The sequence below is a fragment of the Prenolepis imparis genome, unplaced genomic scaffold (genome assembly GCF_030444845.1).
Source record: "Prenolepis imparis isolate NDT839.2.m4 unplaced genomic scaffold, iyPreImpa1.0 SCAF_10, whole genome shotgun sequence".
Classification (NCBI taxonomy): Eukaryota; Metazoa; Arthropoda; class Insecta; order Hymenoptera; family Formicidae; genus Prenolepis; species Prenolepis imparis.
Window position 1 is genome coordinate 5,481,456 of NW_028141168.1, and position 20,900 is coordinate 5,502,355.

Consider the following 20,900-nt stretch of genomic DNA (forward strand, 5'->3'; position numbering starts at 1 on the left):
TCCTCCTCAGGCTACATAACAAAGTCAGTGTGATACAATAATCAATATAATTACATAAAATATGTGATAATATAGGATACCTGATATTTGATGTTAAGATGAGTTGAAACTTAAGAGTGACATTATCAATGAGTGCAAAGACAAAGACTATAGTTGTAACCGCACATAAAATGACCATACGTAAATTGGAATTCAGTCGTCATTTTACAGTGTGTACTCAGCAAAGGTTCAAAATCAACTGATAGTAGTCAAAAATATTGAAACGAGTGAAGGTGATATGAGAGAGACACATAAGTAAATAACAGACAATAGAGTTAAAAATGTTAAAAAACGTTGAGAATAGTTTCATAAATTGAATTTAAATTATCCGTGTCTTTTTGCAAATTAATAGAATCTTTATGTTTTTTGATGTAAATCATTTCCCCAATCTCTCTCTTTTTAACACTACATTCGCTGTGTAAAATAGATACAGACGCCCAATTAAAATCATGACTAAGAGAAACTCTATGATTACTAATAACCGAGTGATTGCTCTCGTGCTTTTTGATATCGTTGTAACGTTCTTTAGTTCTAGTTTCGAGATAACGCTTAGTTTGTCCAATGTAACAGGCTGTGCAGTCATTACAGGTAATTTTGTAGACGATATTCGTTCTTTTGTTGAGTGGAAGTTGGTCTTTCCCCTTCCTAATTAAATTGTCAAGTTTTTTAGGAACTGTGTGGAGAACATCCAAACCTTGTTTATTCAAAATTCGAACATCCTCACTCAAACTCTTAATGTATGGAAGAACGACAAGCCTAGAAGTATCAAAATTTGTTCCGCCAATATTGATTTGTTCATTTTGTATTGAGTAAAGATGTTTTAGTCTTTTTTTAATAATTGAATTATATAAATGTGATGGGTAACAATTATTAGAGAGAATCTGTTTTATGGTGGAAATGTTGTGAGCATGAAATTGTTTGTCCGAGAGTAAAATGGCTCTGTCTGTGAGACTCGATATTGTGCTAATTTTGTACTTATGTGGATGGCTTGAGAAATAATTATATTTCTGAGAATTATATCTTTGAGAAATAAATAAATTTATTTTATTTATTTCTTAATCCATGCGGCTTTGGACGGCTTCCAGCTTATACATCTGTCACTTGCGTATATAAGAGTGAATGAACGTTATTAAGTGTAAAGTTGGAGAATTACAAATTAAATCAAATAAATTAATCAAATACATCAAATTAAATCAAATAAAAAGCTTTGAAGCTTTGAAGCTTATCACTCAAAAATTAAAATTAACAATGAATTAACAATGAAAATGAATGAATAAAAATGAAAATAAAAATGAAAGAGAAATAGAATGAAGTAAAAACGTCACCGATATATTTATTTTATTTATTTCTTAATCTATGTCTTGCATCTTTAGATGGCTTCCATTAAATCAAATAAATTAATCAAATACATCAAATCAAATCAAATAAATTTTGAAGTTTATATCACTCAAAAATTAAAATTAAATTGTAATAATATATAAATTGAAAAGGCTCTGATGTATATATATAAATCAAATTGATAAGAGCCAGATATTAAGCGCAATAAATTTGTTTTTAATTTCTTTTCTAATTATTTTAAACAATTTAAAAAATAATTAGAGAAGAATTAAAAAAGAAGTTATTAGCTTATTAGCTCTTTTCATACCTGATTAAAATTAAAATTAAAAATTAAAAAAATTAAAAATAAAATAAATGAATGAAAATAAAAATAGAAAAGAAATAAAAATAAAATGAAAGTAAAATGTGCGAATGTCACCGATATATTTCACGATTTTGTGTAAACATACTTAATATAAAACGACGTTTCGTTCCGTCACATTAGATCCGATCCCGTAAATAACGAAAGATAACGCTCCAAGTAACATTTCGGTCGGCGCGTTACATTCGCAAACATTCCATTCGCTTTTTAAACTACGGTCGAATTTGCGCGGTCGCGCCCGCTATGTTTAACTAAGCCGAAACCACAAATTACCATTCGGCTTCCCGCGATCCTCATCCCTCGCCCCCGTCCCCCACCCCGTCTCCCCTATCCCCCGGAGAGTGAATCGCGCCGACCATCAAGTCGCCGACATATGGCCGCAATCGTGAATTGTCCGCCGACGCGTGCATCTGCACGCGTGCATTTCCTGTCGCAGCATCCGAGCGGGCGAGTGTGCGGTTGATGGCGGCGGTTGTGTCGGATCGAACGCACCGGGAGAACCGAGAAGTCTTGTTCTACACGCTGGAAAATAATTGCCGCGAAACAAAGAGGGGAAGAAAAAATTCAGATACGAAAAGAGCTAGCAAGATTAGGTGCAACAAAAAATTATTTTTCAATCATTTTCCTCTATACTTATTAAGGGTGTATACTCCCGGGAAAAACCTTGAAAACTCTGGTACTCTCATTTCGTTCAACCTTGAAAAATCAAGAAATTCTCATTGAAATTTGATTGGGATTCAGGGAATTTTTTTAAAAATTGCCTCTGATAATTTTACTCTTATTTAGCACTTAAAAACATATGGCTAACATATCTTTGCAACATTTAAGTTATTATATATATAATATATAGTATATTATTAAAATTGTGTTGTGATTTTTTAATTGACGATCTATTTTTTGTATCAAGATCTTATGTAAATGTCATAGAAAATTGTTCAATTTTTTAATAGGTAATATTTAAATAAATTAGTATATCCTTATTTATTTAATAAGTAATTAAATAATAATTTAATAAACAAATAATAATTTAGTAAGTAATTAATTTAAATAAATTATTCTTTAAGATATGTTTATAATAAATTATTTTTTGTTTTATAGTTTTATCTTATATTTTTGGATATATTTTTATAGTGTTTAGATATAGTCATGTATCACACTTTGTTATTGTTCAAATTTATTTTATAATTAATGAATCAATATTAAATGCTAGAAAAACTGCGCTCTTCATATCTTTACAATCGTATGAATAGAAAACGTATTAAAAAGCGCATACAATAAAGAAATTTATTTTAAAAAGCTGCGTCAAATTTTCTTATTTTATCTGGAATTTTAAACAAAAATACCTGGCAAATCAGAGAATTCTCATGGAATTTTTTTATAAGATTCGAGAAAACATCTTCTTATATTATTACTTATTACTTAATATTCTATACTTAATAATAAGTATAGAGATATTCAAAAATAATTTTGTTATATTTATACATCAGAGCCTTTTCGATTTATTATTTAAAAGAAGGAAAAGAAAAACATATGTCTCGAAATAAATTTCCCTCCGGACGGTGCGAAAGTAAAAATATGGTAATCAGTTTACGCGAAATGCGTTTTTACTCAATTTTAAATGCATATAATCGGTAATACAATGTAAAGTTCATTTCAATACGGGAGAATCGAATTTCCCTAATGTAAGTGCAGGGGCACAATATCTATAAGATATAATATATACAAGAATGTGCGAGCTTTCGTGTGTGCGATACTTTTCCCCTCTTTCGAGAGCTTTAATAATACAAAATTAAATGCGAGAGAACTTAATGTACAGATGGTTAAACGATTATTAAAAAGGTTCCTTAAAAATTAATTTTTTCAATGAGAAAATACACCAGTGAGATTAATAACTGGTTAAAATCGCCGAAGATTATCTTGCTCGTTTCTATTCAGTGTTTGCTGTTATCTAAATAAAATTATATAGATAATCATCTAGATGAAATTTTGGCGTCATCTTATCTTTATATAGATAATAAAAATATGTATTATATCTATATCTGCATCTTAGATGAAAAGAAGTGTTATCTTTACTAAATTATCTAAAATAATATTCAGATAATTTGGTTTAGAGTTTCATAGCACATGAAAATATTTAAGTAGAACTTGAGCAGTAAATGATAAAAACTTATAAATAAAAGTATGAATATATTTTTATAATTTACATTTTTTAATTTTACATTACATTTTTATTTATTTACATTTTTTAACTGTTTAAATAAGCGGTTTTAAAAATAATATTAGCTGGAAGTTATCTAGATGAATCGTCATGTAATTTTATCTTTTATCTAGATATATTTAAAACAAAATCATCTTTATCTTATCTAAGATGAATTTACATATTTTTATCTCATCTTTATCTAGCTAATTTTAAAATCATCTAAGCACAACACTGTTTATATTAAAAAGTAGCGTGAAAATCGCGATCATTTTAATAGGCAGAAAATATAATTAGAGAATTACGTAATACGTAAAAGAATACTGACAATTTAATAATTCCACACCCTCACAAAATAGAAAAAGAGAGAGGGGGGAGGGGGAGAGAGAGAGAGAGAGAGAGACGAAATGTATAAAGATACAAGATACAATTTTTTTCAAAGAAGAAACTGTAACACGCTTCATCCCCCTTTAAGAGGACCAAAAAAAAAAAAGAAATTACATCGGCTTTAGACCATTTTCGCGGCGTATCACGGATGCGCCACGCGGTTCATACACAAAGGACCTCGAATTAAGCTCGGCTTAAGGCCGAGCCCCGTAATCTTACATTAGAGTCGTGACTATTTCCCGGCTATCGGTCCCCGAACGAACTGCCACACGGGCTATAAATCATCTTTCTCTCCCCTGCTTACGTCACGTCGACGATTCGCCTCGAGTCGTCGTGAATGAGGCCCGTACACGAGAATCATTTTATTGTCGCGTGTATTTTATCGAAATTTCTATGGCGCTTGTCCCCCCCCCCCTCCCCCCTCCCGCGAATCGACGAGGCGGCGAGAAGTTGTTGAAAATCAGGCTTATCATCATAAATACAGGAATTTCCCGTGAAAAGCGCCGACAATCTTTGCCGTCGCGACCACGACAGCGTAACATTAATCTACGTCGCTGATGGTAGGATATGACACGCCTCCGAGTGTACTAATGCTTCCTGCAAAGCGCTTTCACGGAGAAAAGGGGTGCGACAAAATAAAAAAAAAAAAAAAAGAGAAAGAAAATTTGAAAAACTTTTCTCTAAAACAATCGAGGACACGCTTCGCGAACGACATCGATTCTAGGGCGGGGGGCAGGGGGGGGGCAGGGGGGGCTGGAGAGAAACGCGTTGCGTTTATTAATTAACCCTTTCGGTGTGCTTTACGCCTCGACGGTTCCGGAGGTTGTTCGGATTTTTCCAACTTTTCTGATTAAAGGCGAAGGGAGAGTAAGAGAGAAGAAAGTTTTCTCAATCTACTCTCTCCCTAAGAAAGTGATACTTTGAATTCTCGAGTAAAATAGGTAAAAAGCTATATATATTGTATATGTGTGTGTGTGTGGAATTTTGCTCGTGTGAATTTCACGATTAAAATTACAGAGTGATTGCGTGCGCTTATATATGCAATTTTTGTTCAAATAGTAGATAATTATGCACTCTCCCAAATAATAGTGCAAATACTGTATTTATTATCATAATATGTAATTTAATTTACTCTTGTTTTGTGTTTTCTGTTTCAAAGTAATAATATAAAGGAATTATACACGTAACGTGTAATTATTATTTTAATTAATGATGTTATTATTTTGAATATGTACTAATTGAGTAACAGTGATTAAATATAATTAGCTAAATAATAGTACAAATATTGTATATATTTAGGCAACATATGTATAATTGTTACATTTCCATAATATTCTATATACAATTAACTGAATAATAGTGTAAAAATTGCATATTTGCGCTATTATTTAGTCAATTGTATATATAATTACTATTACTCAATAAATATATATTTAAAATAACAATTAATATCCTTAATTAAAATAACAATCAGATACGCTACATATATAATTTCTTTTTATTATTATTTTGAAACAAAAAATCGCAAAATAAGAATTTATAAAATCTTCTAACGTTAAATTTAAAAAAATAAACGAAAAAAAAATTTGTTATTGATATGAAATTCAATAACGCAGGGAAATCTATTATTTCGTTTAATGGAAAAAAGAATGTGCAGCAATTTATGGCAAAAAATTCATATAAGAATTAATATCATTGTTATAAAAAAATTTTGGCAAACTTGTATGGATAAATATAAAAAGTTAAATTATCTTATTTTCATCGATAACTTTTCTTCTAATTAGTTTCGATATATCGCGTAAGAGATTTTTTAAGTGGAATTATATATACATTCTCAAGACTTTATTCGTTGAATAACTAGAGTCTGTCCTTCTCAGCTTCTACTTCAAGTACTAAGATATGTACGCGCGTTAACATTTTAATCTAATTAATTCAATTTTAATCTAATTAAAAGAGAGAAACGCGTATTATTGATTCAATATTTTCATAGATTGATATTTAACCTGGTATCAAGGAGCGACTTAAAACTGGTTGGCGATTGTGACTAAACGTCACTAAGCGAAAAGCCGATAAGTGGCCGGCTTTTACATCATCTGCTGTCCATCGACCTACTCGATGCAAAGAATATTGATTCACCGCGAGGTATTGATATTTATCGCTCGCTAATTCCCATCAAGTACACCATCAGCATATCCCTTCGGCCCTGATCCCTACTTCCGACCTGATGAGAACGTCCGCGCGTCATCCTATTTGCGGTAGAACGAGTTAATCCGACACTTGGCCCGTTCGAAATCTCCCTCTACACTTCCTCGTGAGATACTTCACGGACGGATAACCGCGTTTATCGCGAATCGGGTGCACCTTCAGCATTTGGATAGGCATTCGCGCTCACCGAGGTGTGCGTAATGTGCGTAGGTGGACGAGGTGGCCACCTAACATGGGGGGACGAGGGTTGGAGACTCACCGATACCGGTGATTGATAACGTTATCGATCACCGTGTCGAGGCTTCGACGGACACTACCTTCGCACAAGACGCTCCTCTCCTCTCCTCTCTCCTCTCCGGGTGACGTAAAGACGCACGTCGAAGCAGCAGAGGGCAGCTCGCCGAGGGGGATGGCTGGCTGGGGAAACGCGCTGGTGGTGATGGTGCCGGTGAAGAAGGTGGTGGTGGTAGTGGTGGTATAAAAGACGTCCGTGGCAAAAACTGTGAAGCGCTCTGTAGAATTTTCAATAAGGCGAGGTCGGAAGAAGAAGATTAATGCAATGCCGCCGGGGGACCTTAGGAGACGACAGCGACATGACTGTCAAAAGAACATCCCCGGAGGCAGAGTCCATTCGCTCTCTCGAGCGGCGCGCAACCCTCTCTGTTTCCTTCCCCCCCCCCCTCTCTCTTTCCTTCTGTCTTCTGGCTCTCCGGTTTCTTTCCTCCCTTACTCTCCCTCCCCCTGGCCTCGCCTTTGTCCCTCTGTCCTCTGACTGGCCTTGTTCACCGATAATCGCGCGCAGGTGCGCCTGTCTTCGGGCAACCAAGTGAAATAATTCGTCGAGAGAAGGGAGGAGGAAGGAGAAGAGGAAGAAGAAAAAATCCTGTCGCTCCTGGCCGATCTCGGCCCGATCGGTACACCGTGACCTCTTACGCGAGTCTCAATGCCCGAGTCAATCAACGGGCGCCAGGGCAACCCCCTAACCTCCGGGGGTGAATCTCTGAGACAAACTGCGCTGTCTAGCCGCCGGCGCAGTTCGATCAATCACGAACCGGCCGTCTACAGTATTAAGCTGACGTTGCGTATTCATATACGCACGCATGAAATATGTATGTATCTATGTAGGCTCGATGTTTATGTATGTAATGTGCCGGGGAATGTTTAACGTGCAACGAGCATGTAGGATGCTCGACGATGCGGGGGAAAAAGTCGACCGATACTCTCGGGTGAAATCGCGCTGAAAAAAAAGAGGCAGATATCGGGTAAAAGGCGATTACGGTGAAGGGCGATTCTTTCTTATATCGAGCGACTTTGAGTATGGAAGAATTCTGCACGAATCCGCGACTTTAAGTGTCACATTTCGAATATCAACAATAAAAGATTTTGAAATTTTTATAATTCGATTATTTGTATTTTAAGTCTCATTATTTTACTTTCTTTGGTTTTACAGACTTGGTATTTATATCGCTTCCATTTATATAAATAAAAAATGTGCTATTAAATATGAAATGATTGGCTGAATCTGATCAAACTTTAAGTAGAAGAACTTTACGTGAATCAGGGTTTAAGTTTTTATATTTCGAATATCAAAAATAAAAGATTTTAAAATTGTAAATTATTTTATTTATTTATTTTTTTAATTAATTTATTTATTTATTTTATTTATTATTATTTATATTTTTATTAAAATTCTTAATACTTTTTTCTCTTTAGTTTTACAGAATTAATATTTATTAATTACGTTAATTACGCACGTTAATTATATCGTTTCCATTTATATAAATAACAAAAATATGTTCTCAAATATAAATGATTGCCTAGATCTGCTCGGCGTAGATAAAGAGTTTTACACGATCAAAAATGAAAGATTTTAAAATTGTGTAAATTCGATCACTTGTATTTTAAGTTGCATTATTTAATTTCTTTTAGTTTTTTACAGAATTAATATTTATATCGTTTTCATTTATATAAATAAAAAAAATGTGCTCCCAAATATAAATGATTGGCTACGACTTAAATTTTAAGTAAAAAAGCTTTACACAATCAAAAATGAAAGATTTTGAAATTGTGTAAATTTGATCACTTTTATTTTAAGTTGCATTATTTAATTTTTTTTAGTTTTACAGAATTAATATTTATATCGCTTCTATTTATATATAAATAAAAAAATGTGCTAAATGTAAGATTTTATAAAATTGTAAAATTCGATTATTTTTCGATTATTTTAAGTTTTATTAATTTATTTCTCCTACAGAAAATTGATATATCCCTTCCATTTATAAATAAAAACAATGTGCTCTTAAATGATTAGCTAGATCAATCAAATGATATTTAATAACACATCGTAATCTTTTGAATAAAAACAAATATATTTTAAATATCAATTTTTAAATAGAATACAAAGAGATACAAAGCAAAGCAAATAACAATAAATAATAATCTAAAATTCAAATGGCAATAATTAAAAATTTCTTAATAATCCTGGCAATTTCAGAAAACAATACCTACTTTTTTATACAATTTTTAATGCACGTTCTCTTTCAGTTGACAAGTCGATCATTCGTGCGAAAAAAGCAGTGCAAAACCTAATAGGTATAGAAAATATCTAGCAAATTCTTCCTTAGCTTTCTCTCTAAAGCGCTCCCGACCGATAAAATGTCATCTTATAGTTGTCCACATTTAATGAAGATTTATACGTCGGCCGCTATATATATATATATATATATATATATATATACATGTATACATATATATGTCGTACAGATCACATACACGTGAGTACAATTGCAGCGGCAAATCTTGATTTAATGCGCGGCGCATTTTAATGTAATATATGTACATTTCATTTTCCCGAGAAAGCAAGAGAGAGAGAGAGAAAGACAGCTCTCGGGCGAGTTACGTCAAAATGCTCCAGCAAAATACTCCGTATAATGCCCGGGGGGAGAGAAATTGCATCCGCTCTCTTAAGCCTTCATCATAATTTCTCGTCGTCTCGTGTATATAAGGGATGTGCGAGTACACGGATTCATTAGATCGGCCGCGAAAAGCTTGAGGGGCGTTCCGGGCTTCCGTTGCAAATTTCTTTTCGTCGAATTTTCCCTCCCCCACCCCGTTTCAACCCGTTTCACCCCCTTTGTACGAGGCAGAGACGAGATTTTAATATTGGATGTTACTGCTCTTCCGATCTCCCGTGCATTAAATTCCCCGCGGAGAGAGAACGCGGTTTTCCGTCGATAAACCTGTACCGCCTAAGCAGATCTCTCTCTCTTCTGGAGCCGCTGGATCCTGCAGCATCCGACGGGTGGTAGGAATGGTGGAACGTATCGAGCGAATCTCTGATCTCGAGTGCCAACTGCAGGTCGAGTTACACGAAGGAGAAGGATATTTTTTTCCGATCGGCAGAGTCGCGCAAATCCGATACTCGCGCGGATTATATTCTTAATTTTGTGTGCGCAAGATACTTATTATTTAGATTATTTTAATATGTACAATTTTTTTTTCTTAATTAATTGTTCGCAGAAGAAACAAGTTACTCGCGAAATGGAGCAAATGTTTCCAAAATTTCAAACATGCGTTCGATATAATGAGAAATATAATAAGAAAAAGGAAGATAATCTTATCTATATATAATCTAATTTATATATAATCTAATCAATATAATTTAATTATAATATAATATAATCAATAAAATACAATTAATCTATAATATATGAGTCGTTCGCTTAAAAAACGATTTAAGTTTTTGCACAAAAAATTGAATTAAAGATTCAACTGTATGATTCGAGTTATTAAATGTTATGCTATTCAGTTTTAATATTTTTTAATATACACGTTCTATTTTGCTGAGTAGCAAAATGTTTAATAACTTAAAACTTAAATCATATAATTGAACTTTCAATTTTCTTGTGCAAAAACTTAAGTCAACAAATATAATCTATATATAAAATCTCTATAATATATAATATAATCTATAATCTATATATAATATAATCAATAAAATATAATTATTATAACAGGAAAAAGGTAGAAGAGAGGGAGAGAGAAAGAGAGAAAAAAAGACGTAGAGCAATAAACATATAAAAATAAATTTTTATAACTTGCACGTCAAAAAAATGCATTAAATATGCAAAAGAATGCAAATAATATAGTTTTAAAATAATAAATAATCTTCTTTCTAAATAACTTTTCTTTGATATTTTTGCAACGCTTAATTATTTTCATAAAGATTATTGTATATTTATATACATAAATAATATCATATATTTTTTCTGTTCGATGGACTATCATAAAGATATTTTTATATGACGTTAAAAGTGATATTTATATCTTGGAATTGTATTTATTGCGAATGCAATAGTCTAATAAAGATAAATGGCTGCAAATCAATCTACATCGACCTATTACTAATGACTTTTAATTATGATGTAGCAACAATATTTTTTTATTACGAAATGTATATTTATTATATGAAACTAAACCAGAGTGTCGCGAACTATAGTTATATTTTATTAAAAAAAAAAATTACTAACATAAAACAATGGAGTATTAATAAACATGTATATATACACCAGAATAAAACGAAAGAATAATTATTAAATCAATTAAGTATTACGTCTCTGAATTCTATTAATTATACGTGAAAAATACTTTATCTAAAATTAGTAATAAAGGAGGAAAATAAAACTGATTGCACTAAATTTTATGTGACTACAGAGAAATAGAAGAGAAAAAAGAGGGTTAAAATATCATGTACTTGATATATTATTTACTACAGGATTTAATAAATTACATCCGTTTTTATATATTATTTTAAGCTTTATATATATTTTTCTCACACACAATATGATATAAGCACAAACTGCACAATCAATTATGCATTAAAAATTCTTATATTTCTCTATAAGAAGTCATTGATATCTCAAACTCTATACTACCTTATCTCACGTCCTTATCGTCATAAATTCAGATAACCGATAATACTCACTGATCTACCCAGCTGATCCTCCCCCCAATTACGCGGAAGTCAAAGCCGGAGGACAGTAATGACGTCCTTCCCTCTCCGCCGCGTGACGTTCAGCGCATTCCTTCAGGAGAACCTTAAACGGGTGCGGCGTGATGTTTTCGGAAGCCTTCAGCAGCTCGTCTGTGAGCCTCTGATACTCATCAGCCTGTCTCGCAGCCTCCTCTCGATGGTATCTTCGGTTCTCCTCGGATTCGCGGAGTCTCATCTCTTGGACGGACTTGTGTTGCTCCTGGAGCTCCAGTCCGTAACAAAGCGCCCTTTGTCTACTCTCCTCCCGCTCCATCGTCATCAAATTGGCGACCATCTGGACCTGCCTCTCGATTACTTCCTTCTCCTCCATCTTCAATCGTCGCTCTCGCTCTTCCGCCTCCTGCTTCGCCCTCAGCTGATCTTCTCGACCCCTAAGGACTTCTTGCGCGACTCGCTCGCGAGTCTCCTTGAATCTCTTCATCGCGAGCTCGCGTCGCGCCTGGACGTCTTTGCGTGACTGCTCGATGATGGCTTCAACTTCTAAATTCCGTCTCACCTCTTCCTGCCGCAGGTCCTCCAGGTACCCCAGATAAGCCAGCAATTCTGCTCGAAGGGCCGCCGTGTTCCGCTTCGAGTCTGCCTTCTCCTTGGCCAGTTCCTCTTCGGCCAGCCTCCCGAAGCCGCGATCCACCGCGGCCTCTTCGCGAGCGCGCTCGACGAGGAACCTCTTCGCCGTCAGAATCTGCTCCTCCAGGTCCCTCTTCAGTCTCTCCCGCTTCTGCCTCTCCGCTTCGAGGTTCCGCACCTCCGCCTGACGCACCTCCTCCCATAATCGCTCCAGCTGCTCCCGTTCGTCCTGTAGAATCCGCTTCCTTTCCTCTTCCACCAGCACCAGCCTGTCCTCCAGTTGCCTGCTTAGAGCCAGCGACGTCTCTCGCTTGGCTAAAGCTCGCTTGTCGGACTCGTCCGCCTCTTCGCGCTTCTTCGCCTCGAGCTCCCTCAGCATCAGCTGATGCCACAGATCGTCCAGTTCCCTCTCGGCTGATCTCTTCGCTTCGTTATCCGCCATCTGCGCCACGTTACATCGCTTCGCGTCGATCGCGCGTCTCCTTGACAGCTCTTGCTTGACGTCCGGACACGTGGCTAGGTACTGTTGCATCCGTTTGGCGGCCACCGTTGCCTCGTGAGCCTCCTCCCGTTGTTTCCTCAGTTCCAGCGTTCTCGCGCGCATCCCCTCGAATCGCGAATCCTCGGCTCTTCGCGTCTCTTCCGCGAGCTCCCTCGTCAGATTCATCTCCTCGCTCGACACGAGATCGCGCAGCTTCTCCCGACGTTTCTGCAAGTTCTCTTCGTACGCCGACATGTCTGAGGATTAGTCGATTTAATGGCTGCTAATTAGCCTCGTTCAACAGCAAATGACGGTTGTATCGGGTTTATGTCGGGTCCAAGTAGATGTGTGATACAGATTTACGTGTAGCGAAATTAAGTGATGAATAAGTACAGCTGTCTGGATAAAGTGTGTAATCTTATTTTTTTAAATTTTTTAAATGTCTCTATGTTTGATATTAATTTTGCAAAATTAAACACACATAAATGTCAATCACGATGATTATGTACAATTACAATCTGTCAAAAAAGAAAAGGTAAGAAGGAAATTAAGTGATAAATAAATACAGGATAAAGTAATCTTACTTTTTTTTAACATCTCTGTATGTTTGATATTAATTATAATTTTGCAAAATTAAACACACATATATCTCAATCATAATTATGTACAATTAACATCTGTCAAAATTGAAGGAAAAGTAAGAAGGAAATTAAGTGATAAATAAATACAGGATAAAGTGTGTAATCTTTTTTTTGAACATTTGTATATTTGATATTAACTTTGCAGAATTAAACACACATACATCTCAATCACGATTATGTATAATTAACATCTGTCAAAATTGAAGAAAAGGTAAGAAGGAAATTAAGTGATAAATAAATACAGGATAAAGTGTGTAATCTTTTTTTTTTTTAACATCTGTATGTTTGATATTAATTATAATTTTGCAAAATTAAACACACATATATCTCAATCATGATTATGTACAATTAACATCTGTCAAAATTGAAGGAAAAGTAAGAAGGAAATTAAGTGATAAATAAATACAGGATAAAGTGTGTAATCTTTTTTTTTTTGAACATTTGTATGTTTGATATTAATTATAATTTTGCAAAATTAAACACACATATATCTCAATCATGATTATGTACAATTAACATCTGTCAAAATTGAAGGAAAAGTAAGAAGGAAATTAAGTGATAAATAAATACAGGATAAAGTGTGTAATCTTTTTTTTGAACATTTGTATATTTGATATTAACTTTGCAGAATTAAACACACATACATCTCAATCACGATTATGTATAATTAACATCTGTCAAAATTGAAGGAAAGGTAAGAAGGAAATTAAGTGATAAATAAATACAGGATAAAGTAATCTTATTTTTTTGTTAACATCTGTATGTTTGATATTAATTATAATTTTGCAAAATTAAACACACATATATCTCAATCATGATTATGTACAATTAACATCTGTCAAAATTGAAGGAAAAGTAAGAAGGAAATTAAGTGATAAATAAATACAGGATAAAGTGTGTAATCTTTTTTTTTTAACATTTGCATATTTGATATTAACTTTGCAGAATTAAACACACATACATCTCAATCACGATTATGTATAATTAACATCTGTCAAAATTGAAGGAAAAATAAGAAGGAAATTAAGTGATAAATAAATAAGGATAAAGTATGTAATCTTTTTTGTTTTTATTTTAAATATCTGTATGTCTGATATTAATTTATTTTGCAAAATTAAACACACACATATCTCAATCACGATTCTGTATAATTATAATTTGTCAAAATTGAAGAAAAAGTAAAAAGGAAATTAAGTATGATAAATAAATACAGCTATTTGAATAAAGTATATGTAATCTTATCATTTAAAAAAAAATTCTGTTTAAACATCTATATGTTAAGTTTGCAAAATTAAATACACAAATATCTCAATGACGATTATATACTATTATAATCTGTCAAAATTGAAGGAAAAGTAAAAAAAAAATAAAGTGATAAATAAATACAATTGTCCGAATCAAATAATAAATAAGTACAACGGTCTGAATAAAATGTGTAATCTTATAATTTTTTCAATTCTCTTTGAATATCTATACATCTGATATATTAAGTTTGCAAAATTATATACATATATATATCTCAACCACGATTATGTACAATTAACATCTGTCAAGATTCAAAGAAAAGTAAAATACGGAAATTACATGTATGATAGTTACAAGAAATGCGAATATAGATGGAATATAAAGAGTAAATAGATAAAGAGAATTTATTTACCTGTTTTGTCCATCTTTTATATTCAAGTAATGAAAAAAATGATCAGTACCTTGTTGGACTCGTCGGCGAAGATTCTTGTTCCTGATCTTCCGATCGGTCTCCTTCTCAAATTCCTGAATCTTAAGGAACTGCTCATGTTCCCTCTTGTCCACCTCTTCCGAGCCCTCGAAGATAGATTTACCATGGTACTTTGCGACCTGGCAATTTTCCCGTTCGCGTAACTTGTGCCCGTAAGATATATTTGCCGTACCGGGAACGTCAACGGGATACTTTCTCGTTTTCGGTGAACTGCACCGTACTTTAGGTAACGGAACCAGACTCATCTTTGGAGTTAATCGTAAAAAAACCGGAAAAAAAAAACTCCGAAAGGGCCAGAGGTCGACGAGATACCTCCTTTCCGAACAGTGTATTATACGACGGATCCGATAGGATGCGTGTTGTTGCCTTCTTCTCGCTTGTTTGCGATAAAGGTTGCTATGACGATGCGCTCTCTCATCGAATTATTAACTTCGAGAACGGAAGAAAATAGGAAATGGGGGAAGAAATGGAAAATGCAAAATTTATTCCATTCGCTCGTAGTCTTTTTCCATTATATATGATGATAATATCATATATTTTATACGATAATAACGCAATATCGTATATGTGTACACGTATCGACTCGTGATTCTCAAATTTTGTCGCGAATTAGAATATTTGGAGATTTCGATCGGGCTACGGATTATCGCGATATAGCTTTAGAATTTTGGTAAACGCGTTTCCAAAGTTACTTGCATTAATGGAAACCTATATAGTTCGAAATAATGCGCCCGCGGCGATGCATGCAATGTAATATCCGTACCGGAATGATCGAATATTCAATATTCCCAAATTAGATAGGATATCTAATATGATGACGGAGGGAGAGCGGTTACTATATAAATAGCGTGCACGTTATTAGATATGACTGATTAAAGCAAGATTGCAAATTCGAGAGAGAGCGAAGGCATTCATATATTATTAACGGCCCCTGTTATCTATAATTAAAATTTCCTTTTTTGTTTGTTTTTTTTCTTTTCGACGCGACGTAAAATTGAGGCGAACAAATTTTACGCGTCGAGTATAAATCCTATCTCAATGGTGTTTATCGAGAATTTTATGGGAGAGGCAAACGCGCGCCATATAATGGCAGACTCATTTCATTAAAAAAATGTAAAAAATTGTAGTATATTATGGGGAAGTAAAGGATGAACTCTTCTCTCTCTCTTTCTCTTCCGTTATATAGGTATTGTATAACAATTCTCTTTTAATTATAATATGTATAAATTCTCTCTGTTACATATATTTTTTTTCCACACATATATGCATGTGCCAAATCTCAGAGCTGCAACGCAGTATATTTCGTATGTTTGTAATTACATCTAATTATTTGCGTAATCGCATGAATCGGTAGAATGAAAATTCGAAATGCGCTTTACTCGCGTAGGAATGTGTGTAATACATTATATATCCGATATAATATTGATAATCCATAACGTAACTTACCGTACAAAATTATCTTTTACGACTGTTGTATTATTTATATATAATGATCGCACACTTAAGAGAAGGCGGAATTAATAAACGGAAATTATTTATAATATAATTAAAAAGAAAAATGTGATTTGTGAACGCACGCACACAGTTAAATGCAACAAACATTCGAAATTTCGATAGACTTGAAATTCATCATATGTATACATATATAATAACATACGCTGCGATAAACTAATATTATGTAAATGTGATTATAGGTCTAACTTTTTTTTTTCGCTATATCAAATATGTATAAGTACGAATATAATCAAATTCGTTCTCTCTGATTGCTCTATCATCACAAATTATAATATAATATTGCCTTATAAAATAATTAATTTTTATAATTTTGCATTATTTCATGAATTTTGCGATACAGCTTACGTTTGTTTACATAGTTTCGCTGCCTTTCTTATTTATTCAATCAAGAAATGTATGTATATTTGTGTATGTGTATGTATATTTATTTTTATATAAATAATAATATTTTTCAATTATACAAAAAAAAACATCCTCTCGTAGCATGAAATTCGTAATAAATCATATGTAATTAAAAATTGGGAGAATATAATAAACAAAAGCGCGTCATCTATTACATGAAAAAGAATGTAAAAGATTACTTAATTCTAAGTCATGAAAAATACCTGTTTATCTCTGTGGATAAATAATTAATATATAACGTAAAGCAAAATACATATATAGGTCACTGAAAGATAAAACATTTGAGTTCCGAAGGAACGTGACACACAAGAAACGTCACAAAAAAAAAGTTGAGCATTTAGCAAATCATCGAATTATACTCTTTCAGTCGAATCGACACCTAACTATTCACTCCGTTACTCAAACCCGAAAACGAAATACACGCGCATATAGCGTTTAAGCTGTCAAAATACGAGCGTCATCGAACTGTCACAGAGATCGAATTGTCTTCCTCCTCTGTATCTCTTTCTTCACTCAGAGAGGGAGAGAAGACAAAAAAAAACGCAATAGCGAGAATACTAAGAGGCAAAAATACTAAGGCGTCGAGCTGCTGCCGGTGCTGGTTGACGTGATCCCCGTCGACGGCGGAGCGGAAGCTGTCATTGTCGGTGGCGCGTAAGGACTTCCGCAGAGCTGGTCGGCTATGCGTCCCCCTTCGCGAAGGCCGCTGAGAAACGCGCCGTGCACCGTGGCCGGATAATTCCGTATAGTGTGCTCTCCTGAAAATCCCCCGTGTAGGTACATCAACACACACACACACATGCACACAAATGTCACACGTCGAAACAGCTGTCACGAACGCGACATTTATCTCGTATCATTCGATCATTATATCGAATCCCGGGGTGCCATTGTCGAATTTAAAATTTATATATTCGTTAAATAATGCCGCTGAAATTCCTCCTGACATTTATCGACGGCTTTTTCGGACCAAATTTCGTAACGAGCGTCAATTCAATCACCTGCTTACGCGATGACCGATATATTTCGCGAATAGTGGCATCTTCAAATAGAAATTACACATACATACACGTATGTTGGAAACGCTGGAATATCGAGGCAAATTGCATCGTGCACATCAATCGGAACGTCCTGAAAACGCTTATACGTTTTACGCAGGGACGCGAACGCAAATAAATAAATATATATATGTACCTATATACATATATGTGGAACTTGAAGAAGTGTAACACGATGCAACTGTTTGAATTTCTTGTAGTTACGAGATGCGAATCTGATATTTACCTGCAAAGAATACTCTTGGTTGCAGCGGGGGTTGATTGAGCATGTGCGGGGGTGACACGGGGGCGGCCAGGAGATCGTAATCGCTGCCGGAACTTCCGACCGCGACGAAACTGTAGGATCCGCGGGCCCAAGGATCCGCCCGCCACCTAGTCACCACGCTTTCCCGCGGTTGCGGTACCACTTGGTTCCCAAAAATACCCTGCGACAACACAAAGACAATCCCCTTCGTTATTTCTGTCTAAGATAAAAAGAATTCAGGGTATAGGTGGTATAAAGTGTGTGTATCGGAAAAAGGAGAGTCGAAGAAAGTTATTACTCTTTAAAAAATGTATTAAAATTTTAATTTGTATATTATACATATATAAAATCAACTATTTTATTTTATATTCAAATTTAGCGATCATAGAGAGAAAAATAAAGGTAATAGTGTGCTTAATAAAATTTATCAAATAATCTTAATAAAAATTTACGATATTTCTATTCATATAAAATTTAAATAATAAGCTATATTTATCAATTTATGTACACATCAAATGGATGTATCGCAATATTTGACAGCCAAATTAAAGAAAAATAACTCAAAAAAGATGTATGAAAAATATTAGATTTAAAAATGATCGAATTACCTTCAGTAAATTCGTAAAATTCAACAAAAAAAATAAATATAACTTGTTATTTAAATTTTATATGAATAAAAATATCGTAAATTGTATTTAGGATTATTTGCTAAATTTTATTAAGCATACTATCTTAAGGATTTCTTTCTCTAATCGTTGAATTTGAATATAAAATAAAAGCTGATTTAATATAATACACAAATTAAAATTTTAATATATTTTCATAAAAATTGATACATTTTTGGTCTCAAAAATATCCTGCAAAAACATAAAAACTATCCCTTTCGGTTTTTTTTATATTTTCGTAAAATAAAGAGGATTTGTTAGGTTTTGGTATAAAATGTGTATGGAAAAAAAAGAAAGTCGAAAAAATCATAACTCTTATAAAAATAGATATATCATAATATTTGACAGCCAAATTAAAAAAAACTCAAGAAAGATGCATGAAAAATGTTAGATTTAAAAATTATCGATTACCTTCAGTTAATTAAAGTTCGACAAAAATTGAAAATATAACTTGTTATGAAGATTTTATATAAATATAAATACCTATCGCGTAAATTTAAAATTACTTTTATTAAATCTATTATTTATATTAAATTTTATGAAGCACACTGTTACCTTTATTTTTCTCTCTGTATGATCGCTAAATTTAAATATAAAATAAAATAGTTGATTTAATATAATAGACAAATTAAAATTTTAATATATTTTTCATGAAAATTGATATATTTTTATTAAAAATACTTTACGAGAATACAAAGACAATTTCTTTCTTTCGTTCTTCCTCGTAAAATAAAAATGATTTATTAGATGGTATATAAAATGTGCATCAGAGGAAAAAGACGAAAAAATCATAATTCTTATAAAAAAGAATATATCGCAAATTTGACAGTCAAATTAAAAAAAATTCGAGAAAGATGTATGAAAAGTGTTAGATTTAAAATTATCAATTACCTTCAGTTAAACTTTAGCAAATATGAATAAATATAATTTGTTATAAAGACTTTATATGAATATAAATCATAAACATTTTATTTATTATTAGAATAATTTTTATTAAATCTATTATTTATATTAAATTTTATGAAACACACTACAAACACAGTACTCTCTCTCTTTAATCGCTGAATTAGAATATAAAATAAAATAGCTTATTTAATATAATACACAAATTAAAATTTTAATATATTTTCATGAAAGTTGATACATTTTTTAAAAACTTTGACATATATAATTGAATTTAAATATAAAATTAAATTAAAAAAAAAAATTTGTTTACGATTGCTCAATTTAAATATAAAATAAAATCTTCAAACTTCAAGAGGTGATAGGATAAAAATGACTGAAAAAAAATAAAAATTTTTATTTAAAAAAAATTGAAAATCGTGAAAAGATTAATATCGGTGAGGCGATTTCGATAAGCTGAATAAGCTTAAGCTGAATAAGACCGCTGGGGTCCGAGAGATGTTACCCTTCACCTTTCGCGCGCGCCAACTAGAAATTTCATCCACTTACTTTCAGTACGGCGATGCAACGGCCAACGATAACATCGTCACTGACATTTTCCATTACGCAAGCCGCTTCACCGGCGACGAGGGCCAGCAGGACAGGCGCCTTGTATAAGTTCCAGAACAAGAAGAGTTCGCCGCGCGACGCGGTGGTACTTCCCACGTGGCCGAACAAATTGGCCGTTGGATCCCAGAAAATGCGCTCGAAGCATAATACCACCTGAGAAATTGAAGAGAAAATTATAAAAGGTTAAACCGAGACACGCGGAAAAATTTCGAGATAAAAAAATTTGCAGAAACAAATTCAATCTTAATTTATATATCTAGTAAGTAATCAAACTTATTTTTTTTAATTGTATATATATATATGTATTTAATATTTTATTATATTTTAAATATTTAATAAAATTTTATTTTATTTTATTATATTCGAGAAAATGTCAAACTTTAATTAAGCTTTATATATATAATCCTAAGTAATTCATCTTAATTTATCAAGATATGTATATACATATAATTTTTTAAAATTATTATATGTATATATATATATATATATATATGTATAAT

General features: G+C 33.0%; 2 protein-coding genes across 2 annotated transcripts in view; both read right to left on the reverse strand.

Moving 5' to 3' along the window:
• Positions 1-11,324: 11,324 nt before the first annotated feature.
• Positions 11,325-15,485, reverse strand: LOC145942040 (uncharacterized). The gene is made up of 2 exons (XM_083048514.1): positions 14,976-15,485; positions 11,325-12,885 (listed from the first exon to the last, which is right to left on the reverse strand). The coding sequence occupies exons 1-2, from the start codon at positions 15,247-15,249 to the stop codon at positions 11,540-11,542; spliced, it is 1,620 nt and encodes a 539-aa protein (XP_082904640.1). The 5' UTR covers positions 15,250-15,485; the 3' UTR covers positions 11,325-11,539.
• Positions 15,486-16,193: 708 nt separating this feature from the next.
• Positions 16,194-20,900, reverse strand: part of Su(var)3-3 (lysine-specific histone demethylase Su(var)3-3) — a 154,046-nt gene continuing 149,339 nt past the window's right edge. The window contains exons 12-14 of the mRNA XM_083048512.1: positions 20,341-20,553; positions 18,206-18,404; positions 16,194-17,679 (exon numbers count right to left, since the gene is read on the reverse strand). Of these exons, the coding sequence (XP_082904638.1) occupies positions 17,495-17,679; positions 18,206-18,404; positions 20,341-20,553 (597 nt within the window). The 3' untranslated portion in view covers positions 16,194-17,494. The remainder of the gene's footprint in view (positions 17,680-18,205; positions 18,405-20,340; positions 20,554-20,900) is intronic.